At 38.5% G+C, this 18367-nt stretch overlaps 1 protein-coding gene across 2 annotated transcripts in view; it reads left to right on the top strand.

Annotated features, from left to right (window-relative positions):
* The window catches only part of AK5 (adenylate kinase 5), a 235854-nt gene that overhangs the window by 9932 nt on the left and 207555 nt on the right, over window positions 1-18367 (top strand). The window contains exons 3-5 of one of the 2 annotated variants that reach the window (XM_072754843.1): window positions 431-598; window positions 5517-5686; window positions 5789-5902. In XM_072754843.1, coding sequence (XP_072610944.1) covers window positions 431-598; window positions 5517-5686; window positions 5789-5902 — 452 coding nt within the window. The remainder of the gene's footprint in view (window positions 1-430; window positions 599-5516; window positions 5687-5788; window positions 5903-18367) is intronic. The other variant, XM_072754844.1, reaches the window with a different exon arrangement.

Below are 18367 nucleotides of genomic sequence, written 5' to 3'. Positions count from 1 at the left end.
TACTACACAACTCCAGCGACACTGTTTGCAGAGATCAGAGTATATAAAAACTACCAAACAAGATTAAGCAGTACTTAAGCGGGTTCCTTCGGAACAGGGTTTGGCAAATTATAACCCACGTACTGAGTCTGGCTCCTTATCTGTTTTTATAAAGTTTTGTAGGAACACAAACTCATCCGTTGTTTGTATGTTGTCTATGACCACTTTCCTGCTACATGACCAAGTTGGGTTTGAGACTGTGCAAAGTTCAAAATACTGAATGGCCGATTAAGGAAAAGTTTGCAGATCACTTATAGGATGGGGTCTCCTTCCACTTGAAAAAAATCGAACTCATTTAGTTTGAAAAATTATCTCCACTGACTGGCTAAGTACAAAAAATGTTTTATTATGCTTTTTTTTCCCGTTTCAAAGTTATCTTACTCTTTTGCAGTAATGCCTGAAAATTCCAACTTTCCATATCGGCGGTATGATCGGCTCCCTCCAATCCATCAATTCTCCATAGAAAGTGATACGGACCTCTCTGAGACTGCAGAGTTAATTGAGGAGTATGAGGTTTTTGATCCTACTAGACCTCGACCAAAAATCATTCTTGTCATAGGTATGAGGACAGAAAGCAAAATTCTTATTGCTTGTATATTTACATTTCAAGAAATTATGTTAATTATGTGTATTTGCAAATACTAAGTTGGGTAAAGACAAACAATAGAAACAAAAGCTCAAGAGACAGTAGATATAAATATTTTAGCATAATTTTCAATAAAACAGAATTGTTATAATTATATAATGCCTATTGCACTTTTATAGAATCTCATTATAATGTCCTAGAAATTCTCTATCATGAATTGAAAGTATTAATTTCTTCAAGATTTATTGTCCTCTGGTTTTATCTGTTTAATTTTTAACATAGAAACTGAATCCAGGGATCCCTGGGTGGCGCAGCGGTTTGGCGCCTGCCTTTGGCCCAGGGCGCGATCCTGGAGACCCGGGATCGAATCCCACATCAGGCTCCCGGTGCATGGAGCCTGCTTCTCCCTCTGCCTGTGTCTCTGCCTCTCTCTCTCTCTCTCTGTGACTATCATAAATAAATAAAAATAAAAATAAAAATAAAGAAACTGAATCCATTAGAAGGTTTCTTTCTTTCTTTCTTTCTTTTTTAAGATTTTATTATTTATTTGACACAGAGAGAGAGCGTGGGAGACCAAGCAGGGGGAGCAGCAGGCAGAGGGAGAGGGAGCCTGATGTGTGTGGGGCTCTCTCCCAGGATTCTGGGATCATGACCTGAGCCAAAGGCAGATACTTAACCACTGAACCACCCAGCTGCCTCCCATTTGAAGCTTTCTAAACATGATGTGTCTTTTTCCTTTCTAATTCAACAAAATGAATTTTTATTCACTATTAACTTTAGAGGGTAAGAATAATAATTATGATAACATGTTGGTAAAGACTCATATAAATGAGTCTTCCATATGGCAAACTGGCACTTAAAATAAAATCTAAGTTTTGATGTTTAAGACAAGCAAATCCCATAGAATAGTGTTTTATACATCACATAACATCCGAGTATTAGTCAAAATAAGAATAACAGTTGATTTTTAACATTGCTTACTATGAATGAGTATGAAAATACCAGTCTGATTTCAATTCACGAGGAATGGATATGGAAAATGTTGGAAGTCTTTTTGCAAAACGCATTGTTGACCATTCTCACAACTTCCAACTTCCTCAAAATCTGTAAAAATCAATGAGGAGACCTGTGAACATGCAGTATGTTGTCATTGTCTCACGTTCCAGTTTGACTCAGCTTTCACAGAGATAACCAAAAGTGAAAATCGAGTGTGACGTGTTCAGAGCTCTTCTCGTCAGTAATGTTAACAGAGGGCAGATTGCATGCAGCCCCCATGCAAAGAAGTACCGTTTCTGGGAGATGCACTGATGACGGCAACTGGCAGAAAGGCAGGCAAATCAACACACCAAGCTGTAACAAGAATTTAAGTTCACCAGACTAGAAGTGACATTGGTCCATCTCTCAGTGTAATGAAAATGAAATTGCAAAGATATTTGGCACTGAATTAAGGTAGTATCATAGGTAGAAAATATAACAACTGGCTTTCTAAAAGTCATTATTCTTATGGCATATGGTAGCCACCATTATGCCATAAATCTCTGTTCTTGAAAAGTATGTGTGTGTGTGTGTGTGTGTGCACACTTAAAAGTTTGAGATTCGGGGCACCTGGGTGGCTCAGTGGTTGAGCATCTGCCTTCGGCTCAGGTCATGATCCCAGGGTCCTGGGATCGAATCCTGCATCAGGGTGCCCACAGGGAGCCTGCCTCTCCCTCTGCCTATGTCTGCCTCTCCCTCTGCGTCTCTTGTGAATAAATAAAATCTTAAAATTTTTTTAAAGTTAGAGATTATTACTTAGAAGATGAAGAAATGCTTTATTAAAACATAGAGCTACAGGTGAAGAAATTATTTCACCATTTTAGGATGAAATATTCTTTCAGTTTTATTTTCTTGTTGCTGTCCTCAAATGTTGGTGATTATTAATAGGATGAACAAATGGAGTTGTGATTGTCCATGAAAAAGGCGGAATACCAAAATGCTCTTCTGTAAAACACATATATGAATTTTTTGTGCATTGTGAATTTTATATGAAAATGTCTAAAATATTTCAATAAACTAAGGTCTTTGGAGAAAATACAAATGCTTCAAAAAAGAACTCCACAGTTCTTTCTTACTCAGTAAAATCAATTGGCTTCCCAAGAGTGTGATTCTGGTTTTAGACTTACACACTATGAAATTGTATGTATTCCAAGAATGATGCAGAACCAATGAGTGTAAATAACTTTTAGATTTTAGAGCATTGAGATATGAGAAGAAAGGAAAAACCGAACCTTAGATTATCTGAGAGAATTGGGGCAATTTAATGACTTTTGAGGAATTATAATTGTATCCGAACCTTACAAATGTTTATTGGTATCAGGTAAAAAAAAATGGAAGAGGTACAGATACCCACATGGTATTACATTCAAATAAAATTTCCTTTGTGGTGATGCAGAATTTTTTTAAAGCTAGACATCTTGTCACAGACATGAATCTCTCTTATATTAATGTAATTATAAAATCTAAGAGTTAGATGGATCCTAATATTTTTAAGTATTAGAGATAAATAAATGGAACCAAATTAAGCTCACTTTGGTTTCAGAGAGAAAATGTGAAACCAATTTGTTCATCAAACCCATTTAATAAATTAATACTATTCCTCCTTAATTGTGCTAATCATATGTTTGTGTTGTCTGCTATTTGCTTCTATTAGTTGACAAAAAAAAAATTTGTGTGCTATAACTTTCTTAGCATGCTTGATTTTTTAATTCAGTGGGATTTATAATCTCTTATAAATGAAGTTTGATAGTTTGTGAGATAAAGTGTGGCAATATAGTTTATGAAAGATAACTTTCATTCTTCAAGGATCAAATCTTCTTAAATTTGATGGGGTTATTCATGTAATTTTTTACTTCAAGCCAACCCATGAACTGCATTATAGGTTAATAAGCCAGAAGTAGCCTTTTAGAGCCAAAACTTACTTTTGATTTGCAAAGTAATGAATTTAATCAAGTAGTAGTTGATAATGTTAAGTCTAATAGGATAGGATTTAGAATTTCTTAGAAAGAAAATGATTAAAAATGTAAACAAATTCCTATCCTAAGTTTAATAAAGCAGTAAAAAAGGTGAAAGCCACATGTTATCAGGTTTATTATTTGGTATTGGGGTTAAGAAGTGATTCTCATTAGTTGATCTTAGAATTCTGAACTTTGAAATTTTTATATTTTATTTATTTTTTTAAAGATTTGCTTATCTATTTAAGACACACAAGCACACACAAACACACACACACACACAGAGTGAGCAGAGGGAGAGGGAGAAGCAGACTCCTTGCTGAGCAGCGCGCCTGACATGGGACTTGATCGCAGGACCCTGAGATCATGACCTGAGTCAAAATCAACAGACACTTAACTGACTCAGCCACCCCAGCACCCCTGCGCTTGAACATTTTTAAAAAGGAAATAAGGCATGGCCAACTAAGTCTACCCATTCAGAACTCTTTTTAGAAAAAATAAGCAAAACACCTGTTTTTTTTTTCTTATATTATTTGCAAAAAATAATTTATAATTATATATAAAATGAATTGTACTCCCTCCCAAATTTGATATATTGAAATAGTAGGGAGAACATCAACTCACTTTTCTATTGAATTTTTATTTTCAATATTGCTTAATAAATCATAAATATTTTCAGTGAATATTACCAAAACATTTCATTACTTATTAGGCATCAACCCTTAAAAATATTTTGTCTACAGTCAATAATTTATGCTTAAGCATAAATTTCATCTTGGTAATTACTAAGAAGTCACAAATCAGAGCTCCTGGGTCTCTCAGTTGGTTAAGCATCTGACTTCAGCTTGAGTCATGAGCCTTGGGGTCCTGGGTCCCTGAATCATTTGGTTCCCTGCCCTGCGGGGAGTCGGCTGGTCCCTCTCTCCCTCTGACCCTCCCCTTCCCCCTGCTCCTGCTCATGGTCTCTCTCATATGAATAGAGTCTTTAAAAAGAAAAAATAAGGAGTAACAAATCAAAATCAGATGGGGCTGATTGCTATTGCTTTATTTAGAAATTTGTTCAGACTTTAGATTCAAATTAGTCTAGGTTGTTTAGAAATATAAATTAAATCTAATATGATTGGAAATAAAATCTGAGGCATAGATTTTATAATTATTTTAGGACATAAGCTTCTAAAAAATAAATGGTAATTACCAGCGATTAGTATTGAGTAAGGTTGCAAAATGTTGATTACTTCATACGAATGTATCACAAAATTGAAATTATCTTGAGCTCTATGAATTTGTTCTGCTTTAAGCACCTATTCCATTCACTCTGTATTCGTGGCATAAAACTTCTTTGAAATTGAAAGGAGATGAGGCAAGGAGACCCGTGAACGGAGTTAAAAAAAAAAAAAAAGATTTAAATAACCTGTGTCAATATTGATGTCCCTCTGAGTTTAAGAATAATTGTTGCATTTCACCAAATTGCACGGTAGCTCTTTGTTGGCATGGAACACATTTCTATTATTTTGATCATTGTCTCTTGTGTCCCATAGATTTTTCTTTGATCACGGGGAAAAAGCAATTAGGTTTTACACAGAAGAACAAGACAGTTTCTTTCAACTGCTTTGTCCAATTTTCTTTTTTTTTCCAATTTTCTAAATTAGTTATTTACTAAAATAGGTAAAGGAAAAAATGTCTCTTTCATCTAATAAAATTGATCATAATTCTATCCTTTCCTTGGCTAAGTCTGTACTTGCTCTGCATTCAGAGGTAGAGCCGAGAATGGCACAGGTGTAAAGTTGGCTTCCCTGACAGTGGCAATCTAGACTGCATCTCAAGATAGAGGTAGTAGCTGTGTAAAAAGGGGTTTCTTATTGTTATCGGAAGGTCACAATTTTGCCTGTTTTAAATGACAGGTGGTCCAGGAAGTGGAAAGGGTACTCAAAGTTTGAAAATTGCAGAACGTTATGGATTCCAATACATTTCGGTGGGAGAATTATTAAGGAAGAAGATCCACAGTACCAGCAGCAATAGGAAATGGAGTCTTATTGCCAAAATAATTACAACTGGAGAATTGGCCCCACAGGTACTGCTGTGTTATTTGCTTCTAGTCTGTAAAGATTCTTATGCCAGTTGTGAGTGTCAGTTTAACTGTGGTTTCTCGACTTTCTTTTTTTCTTTACAAAAGGAAACAACAATTACAGAGATAAAACAGAAATTGATGCAAATACCTGATGAAGAGGGCATTGTTATTGATGGCTTCCCAAGAGATGTTGCCCAGGCTCTATCTTTTGAGGACCAAGTAAGAATGTCTCTATATTTTAAATGACCTATTTTTGCTTAAAACTTTGAGATTAAAAAAAAAAAAAAAAGGTTTCTTGCAAGACTTACTGTTATTCTGAAAAAATTCTGGTCTGAAAGCAGGAAAGTACATCAGTATGGGTTGTCAAAAGGTCATTTCCTTGGCCTGTGTGCCTAAAAATTGGAGAATGTCTCTGTCAAAATAGAAAAAAAAAGGACTAATAAGAGAATTTGTTATTTTTATTTAAAAAGGCAAACCTCTCTAAATTTTATTTCAAAACACTTTAAGATTATGTTTTTCATCTTTAATTACTTAAAACAAGCCTGTTCTATACTGCCCAGCCATATAAAACATCACCCTGCACTTATATTGTAACCAAATTAGGAAGCCCCCTTAATTGGGGTATAAAATACTAAACCCTATAACAAAGTAGAGTTCAGGTTGCCAAACTTCACTCAAATTTCAGTAGACTCTGCATGCTCAGCACCTAATACATTTATTTTTAAGGGAAAATGAATCAATTAAAATATTTTGTATATCTATTTAATCTTTGAAAATCAGGGTGAGTGGTTTTTCCTGTAAAAATTTTAATTACAAAAACAGCAATGTGGTCATAAAAATTTTAAGTCCAATGTAAAAAATGAAAGTCTGCAAATACCCTTATTCCATTCCACTGCCCTCTTCTTCTGAGAAACAGAAACACTGTTAAGCTTGTTATACATCCTTCTTCTGGGCCATTTTCTATACATTGAACACACACACAGCCACGCATGCACACATGTGCATGCTTATATGCAAGTGCCTTTTTAATTTTCATAGCTATTTCCAAATGGTCCCCCAGAAAGACTCGTCCAAGTTATAGTCCCATCAATACTAAATGAGAGTGTATTTATCCAGATTCTTTCCAAATGGATATAATTCATATTTAAGATTTTTGCCAACCTGAGCAGTAAAAAACAGTATTTCATCTCTTAAATGTGCATTTAACAAGAAACTAAGTTAGATATGCTTTCAGATACTTTGCTATTTGTATTTCTTATGTGAATTACCTGCTTTCCTTTGCTTCTATTTCTATGGACCTGTTTATCTTTTTCTAATTTAAATAAGCTTTTAGCATATTACAGATATTATATCAGAGAGAACAAAGTCAAATAAGAGGTAAATTTATGTGTCGTGTAAAGGAAGTCTGGAGTTAGGCGGTTCAAGGCCAGAAGACAGCTTCTGAAAGCCTCTCTTTGTTCAGATTGAGTCTCTGGGTGCACCTGTTGTGCTGGGGTGTCTGTCTCCTCCCCTCAGGTCTTCCTCTCCCACAGTAATCCAGAACCTCCGGTGCTTTCTCAGCTCGAGGGCTTGGTTCTAATTGCTCCGGCCTTGATGAGAGAAAAACTAGAAAAATCAATTTTTTGTTGTTGCTATTGTGTCATCTGTGTCGCTATTGAAAATGGGTGCTATGGCAGCCGAGCCACGTGATTCTTGGCTATTGGCGGAAGCCTGATAGCCAGCGCAGGCATTCCCACTCAAACCCAGTCCACACTGTGTACTGAGTGACATGCATTTGGTGGGCGCACGCTGCATGAGCTTCTTGATTTTTTTCTCTGTTGCCTTTCCAAAGTGCTGTGAGTCTCCCTCTTCTCCCCTGAATAATAACTCAGGCAGATCTCATGGATTTCCTGGTCACTTTAAAATATCAACAGCTAGGGGCGTCCAGTGTCTCGGTCACTTAGGCATCTGGCTCTTGACCTGAGCTCAGGTCATGATCTCAGGGTCGTGGGATGGAGCCCCGTGTCAGGCTCGGCGCTCAGCGGGGAGTCTGCTTGAGATTCTTTCTCTCTCCCTCTCCCACTTCCCCCCCCTCCAAAATAAGAAATAAATAAATCTTTAAAATATTAACAGATAGTCTCACTTCCCAGTATTAAAAGCTTAGTCCACAATTGTATCTCAATAAAGCTGGGGGAAATTTTTTTTAATTAAAAAAAGTCCAATATAATATAAAAACTTCAGTTTCTCATTCAGTTTCACATATAGTCTGCTTGGACCTGGTTCAGCCGCAGAAACCCGAAGTGATGTCTCAGACTCCTGAAATTCTTCTCAGGTGGCTTACGGTGGGGCGGGAAACGTATAACTCTCTGGCAACTCTCTGGATTCCTGACCCATCTCCACCTTCTCTTATATAACCTGGACATGGGTGATGGGCCAAGGGTCATAATACCAGCTGGGGACACCTGTTAGCAAGTTCTGTATATGATGCTCTGGTATCTCTGTGTAGATTATGCAGTTATTTGCATTTTCTGTTTTTAGCCATTTGTCTGAGGCTAGAAAAGTCCTGGTTTAACATCTTAGGTTGGTATTGTAACAGCTTAGAGATTCTTGGCCACTTCGAGCAGAACAGTTGTGCTGAGGTTGATGTCACCATTGCCGAGCCACCGGAGGTCAGAGGGTGCAGAGGCACAGCTGAAGTGTCTATTTAAAGCAAAGTGGTAAGGTCAGCCCTGATAACTCCAGACCCTAGGTAGGCTTATGCTCTCATGTATCTATTTTTCTGGTACCATTTCTGACACCAGATGCATGAGGGTTTTCCATTCCAGTTCTCTGATCCTCAATGCAAACAAGAAATCTGATCATTGAATTCAACTCTGACACTGAATAGCAAAGTTAGTATGGACCCTACAGGTTAAGGGCTCAGTCCCACAAGACCGTCCCCACTTGAGCGGTCAGTCACAAGTTCCAGGGGCCCCTTATGCTTCTGTCCAATCACCCATAAATTCTGGGGTTCCCAAGACACCGTTATCAGTTTTGATAATTTGCTAGAATGACCCACAGAACTCAGGAAAATGCTTTATTTACATTTAGGGGATTATTACAAAGGTGCTACTCAGGGACTGCCAAATAGAGGAGATGCATGGGGCATGGTGTGGGGTTGGGGATACAGAAGTTCCATGTTCTCTCTGGGTGCACCACCCTCCCAGCACTTCGGCATGTTCAACAACCCAAAAGCTCCCCAAACTTCACTGCTGAGATTTCTAACTCAATCTGTAACCGGCTTCCTGCAGACCAGGGGGTGGGGCCAAAATTTCCCACCTTCTAATCTCTCTCTGAAAGAGCAAATACAAACTCCCATCCTGACACTATTTGGGGCCCTGCATGAGTGATTTCATTAGCTTAGACTCAGGTATGGTCAGAAGGTGTTCATTATGAACAACAAAAGACACTCCTGTGACTCAGGAAATTCTGAAGGTTTTAGGAGCTGTGCGCCAGGAGTCAGAGACAATGACTAAATATATTTTTTCACTGTACCACAACTCCTCAAGGTTTTTTCTTTAACCAGTCTTTTTGTGTGTCCTGTGGACACATATATACATGCATGCAGAAATTTTCCCCAGGACTTCCACTCAGGTCCAGGGTGTAAGAAGAGATGGATTTCTGCTATTGGCCATGTACTAGTGATGGTCTTGTCATTGTAACAAAAAGACCTAACAGTCAAGTGTCTTATAGGACAATGAAGTATTTTTTTTTTCTATTAGGGAATAGGATCAATGTGATAGGATCAATGTGACGGGTCCTGACTGATGAGACAGCTTTTCTCCCTGAGGTCATTTAGGGGCCCTGATTTTTTCCAGATTGTTGTTTTGCCATTTCCTGGGACACTCTCATCATCTGTATGGTTGAAGCAGAGCTGCCAACACGTATGTTTCCAGGTGGCACGTAAGGGAAACAGAACATGAACATCTGAAGGTCTGACGTCCCAGATCTGGATAGTGGCAGCTGTCATTTCTGCTCACATGGCATTGTTAAGGATTTTAGTCATGTCATAATTGTGAGGCAGGCTGGGAAGTATAATCCAGCGAGGTGGCCACGTGCCTGCCTACAGTCCTGTTACTATGGAAGCATCAGAGAACTAACTCGCAGTTTCTACCCTAGTTTGCCTCCCTGGCCATCCAAATGTCGGCATGCTCCCTTCTTCCCTCACAGAGAATGTACTCATTCACTCCCCAAGGAAAACAACTGGAGTCCAGTCATCTAGATCAAAAGTCAAGAGTCTCTACTTGATGTATAATTAAATCCAGATAAGACTCTTCAGCCACCTACAAACTGAACATCAGGTTGTCTTCCCTCCCTGCCACCAATACGTAGTGGAGGAACAAGACCCAGACAAGGGAAATAAAGGCTCTTATTCAAAAATGGGAATTTGGGCAATGTATGTGGTGGTCACTGAACCATAGCAAATAACAAATCCTTTTCCCAGCAGTAGAGTGATTTCCTGGGTCAGTCCGTTCAACTCCTGGTTCTTTATTGTCTTCTGAAGCCCTTGGCCTTCTGAAAAGTTCTTCTTGTCCATTATCCTGCATGACCACATCGAAGTGTTGTGTTGGAGACTATGCCTTCTTTGGGAGCTATTCTTAATTTGAAAACAAAAACAAAAACAAGCTTTTTCTGGCTGGGTTTATGGTTACTTTGGTACTACTTCCACAAAAATTTGGTAAGCATCTGCTCTCTTTGCTTCCAGTTAGTTCCATGTGCCGGTAACTACACCCAAAGTTCTTTTCTAAATATAGTTATTAAGCCGCTTTGTTTCTTTGTTTTCTCATTTTGATGGTAGTTACCTTGAAGCCATAGAAGACAGTAGGTAACATCCTTAATCTGGGTTTTGCCTCAGGGCCAAGTCCCTTTTTTTTTTTTTTTTTAAAGCTGGGGAGGGTGTTAACAGGAGTCCTTGGAGCAACAATAGCCTTGCCTTCTGCTCTTTGGAGATATAGAGGCAATTGATTTTTCTGCTGGATAAGTCTTAAGTTACTGGACACTTCTTTTCCTTTTATCTGTTTGAAATTTGGCCAATTCTTCCAAAGGTTTATCTATTCCTTTTTGTATGTTACTAAAGGCAATAGAGAACAACATATGTGATCACTCTAGCCCTTTCCGGTCATGTCTTCTCTACCTGTGGGCCCCATGGGAACACGGTCTACATTCCAAGTTATCACAGGTAATAGCTGTACCAAATATTTTGCAATGGTATATCAAGTGTCATTAATTTTTCAGCCTAAAATTTCTTGCTCTTACTGCCCAAGCAAACCAATGCCACACACTTTACTGTTTGATATAGTAGTGCCCCACTTATATGACTATTGTCTGTATTATTTAGAGTAAATCCAGGATGCTGTGACATAACACAGGTTATTTCTCTCGTATGTAACAGCTGCACGGTGAATGAGAGCAGAGAACCTTCATCCCTCACCATCCTTCAGAGATACAGGTCATTGTTCCTCTAGCTCCTAGGGCAATGGTTCTCAAGTTTTTTTGATCCCAAGACCCTTTTACACTTTTAAACATTATTAAAGACCTCAAAAACCTTTTATTACATGGGCTATATCTATTGATACTCATTGTATGAGAAATTGAAACAGAAATATAAAAATACTTATTAAATCATTTTAAAATAACAATCAAAAATAAAATATAAAAATAAAATAAAATAATAAAATAAAATAACAATCAATCCATGCAGGTTAACATAACACAGTTTTGTGAAAAGTAACCATATTTTCCAGAACAACAACAACAGAAATAGTGGTAAGAGAAACATTACATTTTGCAAAGCCCTTTAATTTCTAACTTAGTAAAAGAACAGCTGGATTCTTATGTCTGCTCTTGCATTCCAGCTGCTGTGAGATCACACTTCATGTAGCCACTAGAAAACTCCATCGTGCGCTTGTGAGAGGATGAGTGAATAAGGCATGCAATCTGTTAGTATAAAAATAGTTTTGAGCTGCAGCCCCCCTGAAAGGGTCTCCGCAATCTCCAGGGGTCTCAAGAGCACAGTTGGAGAACCAAGCCCTGGGACATGTTTGACATTTGCACAGTGAAAGCGAGGTCAGCCATGCCGTGCCCTGTGGCCAGCTTCCAGCTGGTTGGAAAGGGACAAAAGTGCAGAAGGCACATGCTCACCTTTAGTCGCAGACCCCAAGGTGCACACATTAGTCTTCACAGTCCCTTGATGAGAACTGAAGTCCCCTAGCTACATCCTAACTTCAAGGGCCATTGGACAATGGAGTCACGTGTTCAGGCATGGACCTGGCTACAGAACTGTTACTATTGAAGTTGGGAAAACAGATTTTGAGAGACAACCAGCACTTTCCACCAGGAGCAGCATGCTTTCGTTCCCACCCTTACTTCTCAGCCTAACAGCTGAGCTCTCCCAGCCCTCCGCCTGCCATTGCCGGGGTCTCCTCCTTAGGCAGTAGTTCCTTACCATCCAAAAAATTTCTTCTCACCTTCCACCTGATTGTTGAAAAATAACAGATTAGTGAGGGCGCAGGAATCAAGATGGGTAAAACTGGGAAGTCTAAGATCTTTTCACCTCCAAGCAGATGTACTACATAGCCAAGATTTTGCTAGATAGCCCAGAGTCAAAGGTGAAAACCTAAGCAAAGTGTTTTTTAAAGGTTGTAGAATTTCATAGGTCATGGGATGACCTCTGTACTAGATTTCTGTACTGAGGATTTATCGCAAACAGTAAAGTTGAAACCAGTAAGAACTCAAAGGTGCTATTTTTGAAAATGGAGAAGGAAAGTCTACACAAAATCTATTTAAATAAAAAATCTGACAGTAATTAACAGTATATTCAACTATCAGGCTCCAGCTAATTTTCCAATTTTGTGTATCTACCTCTGCATTCTACATGCTGGACTACTTCCTATTTCTCACAGTGACCTGCTCCTGCTATTTCCTCAGTGCTATTTATATCATCCCTTAAGTTGTCTTTTTTTCACTGTGCATTCTGTTTTTGAGCTCTATCTGTGTTCATACAAATAAACTTAACTCATTCTTATAACTGCTTCATAATGTTACATTCTATAAATATAACATATTAGCAGGAGATCAAGTTGTTTTAAAATTTCTGTTTTAACTAACAATACTATGACTAACATCCTTGAACACATCTCCAGTTGCATATGTCAAGAAGATCTCTCAGGAATATTTCTAGAAATGAATTTTCTAACATGCAAGGAGTGTGTGTGTGTGTGTGTGTGTGTGTGTGTGTGTTGTGTGTGTGTGGTTTTAAGTCTATATTTTAGATTTTTAAAAATATAATATTAAAAAGTGGTCCCATAAATTCATGATTACTTTTTTTAAAAATTTTTTTATTTATTTATGATAGTCACAGAGAGAGAGAGGCAGAGACATAGGCAGAGGGAGAAGCAGGCTCCATGCACCGGGAGCCCGATGTGGGATTTGATCCCGGGTCTCCAGGATCGCGCCCTGGGCCAAAGGCAGGCGCGAAGCTGCTGCGCCACCCAGGGATCCCTCATGATTACTTTTTTCCCATTTCTCCACACCTCACCAATACTTCTACTAATACTACTAAATCGATTTCAAATCTTTTTATTTTAAGTTATCTGATGAATTAGAAATGTTTTGGCATTGCAATTTTATTTTATATTCTCTAAATCCCTAGTAAACTGAAATGTTTCTTAAATGTGTTTATTGGCTATTTGTATCTTCTTTTTTGAGAATTGCCAAATATAACCTTGGCACCTTTTTTTCTAGTGGATTGAGTTTTATTATTGATTTGGACATTCTAGGTATTAATTTTTTGTTATGTATTTTGATTATATTTATTTCCATTTATATTTTTCTAAATTAAGACAGAAATATACAGAATCATGTCCTATCTTTTGTCTTACAGAAGTTTTAAATTTTAACATGGTAAATTATCAGTTTTTTTTTTTTACTTTTAGATCTTTTACTTACTTTTACTTAGATCTAAAGAAAATATTCCCTGCAGTCTCATGAAAATATTCTATATTTTTCCATGTATTTTTAATTTTATTTTGAGGGTTCAGTTATTTTTTCTGTCTGCATTAATTGTTGTGCATACTGTAAGATAGTGATAGAAATTTTATGGTATGTTTTAAGTGGAAATGAAAAATGTATCCAGTGGTCCAAAGATTATTTGTTGCCTAGTACATATGTTCCTCATTGAAATGCCTTATTCCTAAATAGACATGAGTCTGCTTTGTCTGTTTATATTTTTCTGCATCAATATCATGGTTCCAGTCAAAGAACTCTAAGTTCTATCCTGATGCCTGAAAAACAATCTCTTCTCCTTCTTCTTTTCTAAATTGGCTATGCCTACATATTTACTCTTCTTTATGAATTTTAGAATCAGTTTGTCAGACACATAAAAAAAACTGTTGAGATTTTATTTAAATTTCAATATAGATCATATTATATATAGATTAATCTTCAGAGAACTTACATCTTACCATCCATGAACATTGCCCTATCATTTCATTTACTCAGGTCCTGGTTTATTTTCTTCAGTAAGTCAAGTTTTATAGTTTTCCATGAAAAAGTCTTGTACACTTTTGTTGGTTTTGATCCTGGGTTGCTGCTATTACAAATAAGCTACTTTTTTCTAACTAATTCTCAAGTGATCTTTGTGGAATTTTTACTTGTGTTAGTAAGTGTGTCCACCTGTTTCCCCCTCTAGAGGCTTCTGTTCTGTCCTTAGGGCAGAGCTGTCTGGCTCATGCTGTAACCGTACTTCCATTCTTGTTACTTTCCCACCACCCCGACTCTCATGACCCCCACACCTGCCCTGCCACCTTCACAGCATTCTTTACTATATTGGGTGCTAGTAAGAATTTGTTGATTTGAAGTGGAAAACAAATATTAGCATCATGAATACCCAGAAAAGGGAAAGACTTAAAAGTGACTGCTTCAAAAGGGATCTTGAATTCACTCTCTCAGATCCTCATCTAAATCAGTGGAGTTGGTTATAATGTCAACACACCACAGTGGGTTTTGACTCTCACTTATTATGTGCTTTTGGCTGATTTACCAACCCTCTTGAGGCCTCAGTGTTTTCCTTTGAAGAATGAGGATAATAAGACCACGCGGAATCACTGTGAAGATTAAATATGGTTATGTACCTATAGTTCTCAGCACCATGCGTGGCTCATAGTGACCACTTAACAAAAGGTTGAGGATAAATACTCCATAGATGTGTGGAGCGGAAGGGCCCTCACTAGCTCTCTTTTCCTGTTTGCCAGAAGCTCTGAAGGTAAAAGGACCCTCAAATTGATTGATAGAGCCCTCAGAGGCCACCTTGAGGGGTTAAGGCAGCCCAGAACAGCTCTGCTTTTATTTCCTGTTCTGAGGTTCCAGGTAAAACTCTGTTGAAAGAAATTTTTCTTCTGCTAAAAATGGCTAGAACCACTTTGGTAAGCTAGCTGTCAGCTAGAGTCCTGGGACGTTCACACTGTGGGGCAGAAGCACTGGGAAGTGCACCGATTAGCAGTGGTGTTCTCAGCACACATCTTGACTTCATGTGTTTCAGCAAAATCAACATTTCCCCCACCCCCATTCTGTGTACCCTCTTCTGGTTTGACCCACTTCCCTTTCTCCTTCCGTGGGAGTGGTCCCACAGACGGTCTTCCTTTCCTTTCCTAGCTAGGCTTCTGCATCCACATCCATGTGATTTTCACTCCCCACGTGGGGAGTGATTTGTTGGGGACCCATGCAGCTGTGCAGAATTTCTTCGATGAAAGTGCTAGTTGGTTTTCTTCCAAGAATATATGCACAGGAGCACGTATATATGCTTCTGTGACCCAAATGTCCCAAAGATCGAGACATTTGCTTTCTATTGTATTTATTGATACCATTTGGTGTTCAGTCAGCCTGATTTTTCCATTGTTCCTATATTTTTTATTTTGCTTTCGGTGCAAGCAAAGTATATTGTTCCTAGAAATGTGTACTTGAATATACATACTTTATAATTTATTTTTATAGTGTTATCCCTTTATTCCCCAACCTTAGCTGCTGTTATTTCCACTTTACACATTAGGAAACTGAAGCTCTGACAAGTTAAGTAACTTGCCTAAGGCCACCAGCAGGCAGACAGAGCTAGGATTCCCAAGGAGGAATACAGATATTCCAGATCACGAGCTCTCTGTAACCTTGAGGTCACAAACCCAAACTGACTGTGGGCATCAGACAATTTTTTTTTTAAATTTTATTTATTTATTCATGAGAGACGCAGAGAGAGAGGCAGAGACACAGGCAGAGGGAGAAGCAAGTTCCATGCAGGGAGCCCGATGTGGGACTCGATCCCAGAACCCCGGGATCACGCCCTCAGCTGAACACAGACGCTCAACTGCTAAGCCACCCAGGCATCCCCAGACAATTTTTTTTAATGTACTAAATTCTAAAATTAGGAGATTTCATGTGAAAAAAGCAAATTTCTGCCTTGTTTTCCAACAGTAGTGATTTAGCAGCTCCCAGTTCACGCAGATACACCCGAGTAGCGCTGCTGCCATTAGACAGTGTAGGTGGTGACTGGTTCACGGCCATCCCCCACTCCCACCGCTGCTGGTCTCTCACTGTCTCAGCACCAGCCTGGACCTTACCGGGTGCCGGAGTCCCTACTGTACAGTCCCACTTGTCCTCCCTTGTCTCAGCCATGTCTGATTTTAATTATTGGTTTATCACACACACAAAAAAATCACAAAGATATGTACACCCTATCCTACAGGTGACATGACTGCCTGACATAGTAGGGCCACCCTGTCAGTCTAAATATTAACTATTTATGAAGCTTATTTCCCTACTTGTCAAATTAAAAAAAAATTAAACAGAAGAGCTAGTATTTCTTCCTGCACTTCAGTACATCATCTTGAGCCATCCTGCTTGAGTGCCCACAGCCTACTAAAAGAATCATCCTTGAGGGGATGAAATATGTCTTGATTTGTAACACTCAGAGGTCATCTGGGGAGTAAGTAATCGCTCAATGCAAATTTAAGCTTGTTTAAATCAGCAGTCTACCATGGTTTGTTTTCTGGGGTGTGTTATTTGTGGTTTTGAAGCATGACCATCATGGTTGGTGTACTGATGCTTAGTGAGAGTGGGCACTAAGCATCTTTACTCAGGTTGTAGTAGAGTGGTCAGGTGGGGGAGGTAATGGAAAAGGGACTTTAAAATTCTCCCAACCCAAGGCACCTTAGCTTTCACCAATGCTCGGTAGTGTTTATTTTAAATAAAGCAATGGACCCAAGATTATCCCTATAGTCACGCCACTCTTACTCATTTGCATTCCTTCAGGCTTTTAACATTTTTTAAATTTTTTAAGAATTTATGTATTCATGAAAGGCACAGAGAGAGGCAGAGATCTGGGCAGAGGGAGAAGCAGGCTCCATGCAGGGAGCTCGATACAGGACTCAATCCCAGGACCTCAGGATCATGACCTGAGCCAAAGGCAGACGCTCAACCACTGAACCACCCAAGTACCCTGCTTCAGGCTTCTTGAGTGTGGGAATTTTGTGCTTCTGAGGGTTAGGGCCCATGAGTGCACACAGCCCTTTTGAAGTCATGCATTGTGAGATCAAAGAGAGTGAGACCTGCTGGAGCAGGTATATATAACTATTTGCATTTTTTTCTTTTTTGGTGGTGATTTCCTCTAGGATCTATAATTTAACCTCAACTTTGCCATCTAAAATGAGCCTAAAAATAGTTAAGTTCTGAGGTAGAATGAATGAAACTGGATCTATGAAACATTCTCAACTAGATAAACAGAGGTTTAAAAAAAACAAAACACTTAGAGATAAAAGAAAACCCATCCTCAGAGGACTGTCATCCTCCTTGCATAGTGAATTGATTTGACAGACATAATTTGATTTGCTGTTCCTAAGGGGGACAAATTTGATTTGCTCCTAAGGGGGAGCGATTTAATTTTAATTACACAAATTTTTTCTAAGCATTAGCATTTTTGTGCAAAATATTAAAGGAAATGTGGTTGTTTTCCCCTGGAACTAATGACTTAGAAGTTTGCTTCTAATTATTTAATAATTAGATTTGAAATGGAGAATATATTACTAGATGATTACTTATTTTTATTTTGATGAGCGGTGACTACGAGACCCATCAAGATAAGAAGGCTGCTGAGGTTTTTATAACCACCCTCTATAAAGAGAAAAGACAATTTCCAAATTTCATAGAAAGATAAAATCAGTCATCTTTGACTTTGCCCTGTAAACTAGATACTGTTGCTATATAACAAATCATCCAAAATGTACTTATTGGCTTAAAACAACAGTATTTTTAGTTTCATATGCTTTCCATGGATCGGGAAATCAAGAACTGCTCAGCTGGCTGGTTTTGACTCAAGATCGCTCATGACATTGTATTTAAATAGTGGTTGGAGGTAGACTTCTTTACTCACTTGTCCGATGCTTGGTTTGGGAAGACTCAAAAACAGCTGGGGCAGGAACAGCTGGAGTTCCTCAGGCATCTCTTCTTGTGTCACCATCTGGAGGTCTCAGGGTGACTGGGTTTCCCAGCAGCTCAGAGCTCCACAGACATGTCACCCAAGAGATCCAGAAGGAAACCCAATTGCCTTTTCTTTTCTTTTTTAAGATTTTATTTACTTATTCATGAGAGACACAGAGAGAGGCAGAGAGATAGGCAGAGGGA

Source organism: Vulpes vulpes, chromosome 3, assembly GCF_048418805.1.
Source record: "Vulpes vulpes isolate BD-2025 chromosome 3, VulVul3, whole genome shotgun sequence".
In the NCBI taxonomy this organism is placed as follows: Eukaryota; Metazoa; Chordata; class Mammalia; order Carnivora; family Canidae; genus Vulpes; species Vulpes vulpes.
The sequence above is the reverse complement of the archived record's forward strand: the minus strand, read 5'-3'. Positions and strand labels throughout refer to the sequence as shown.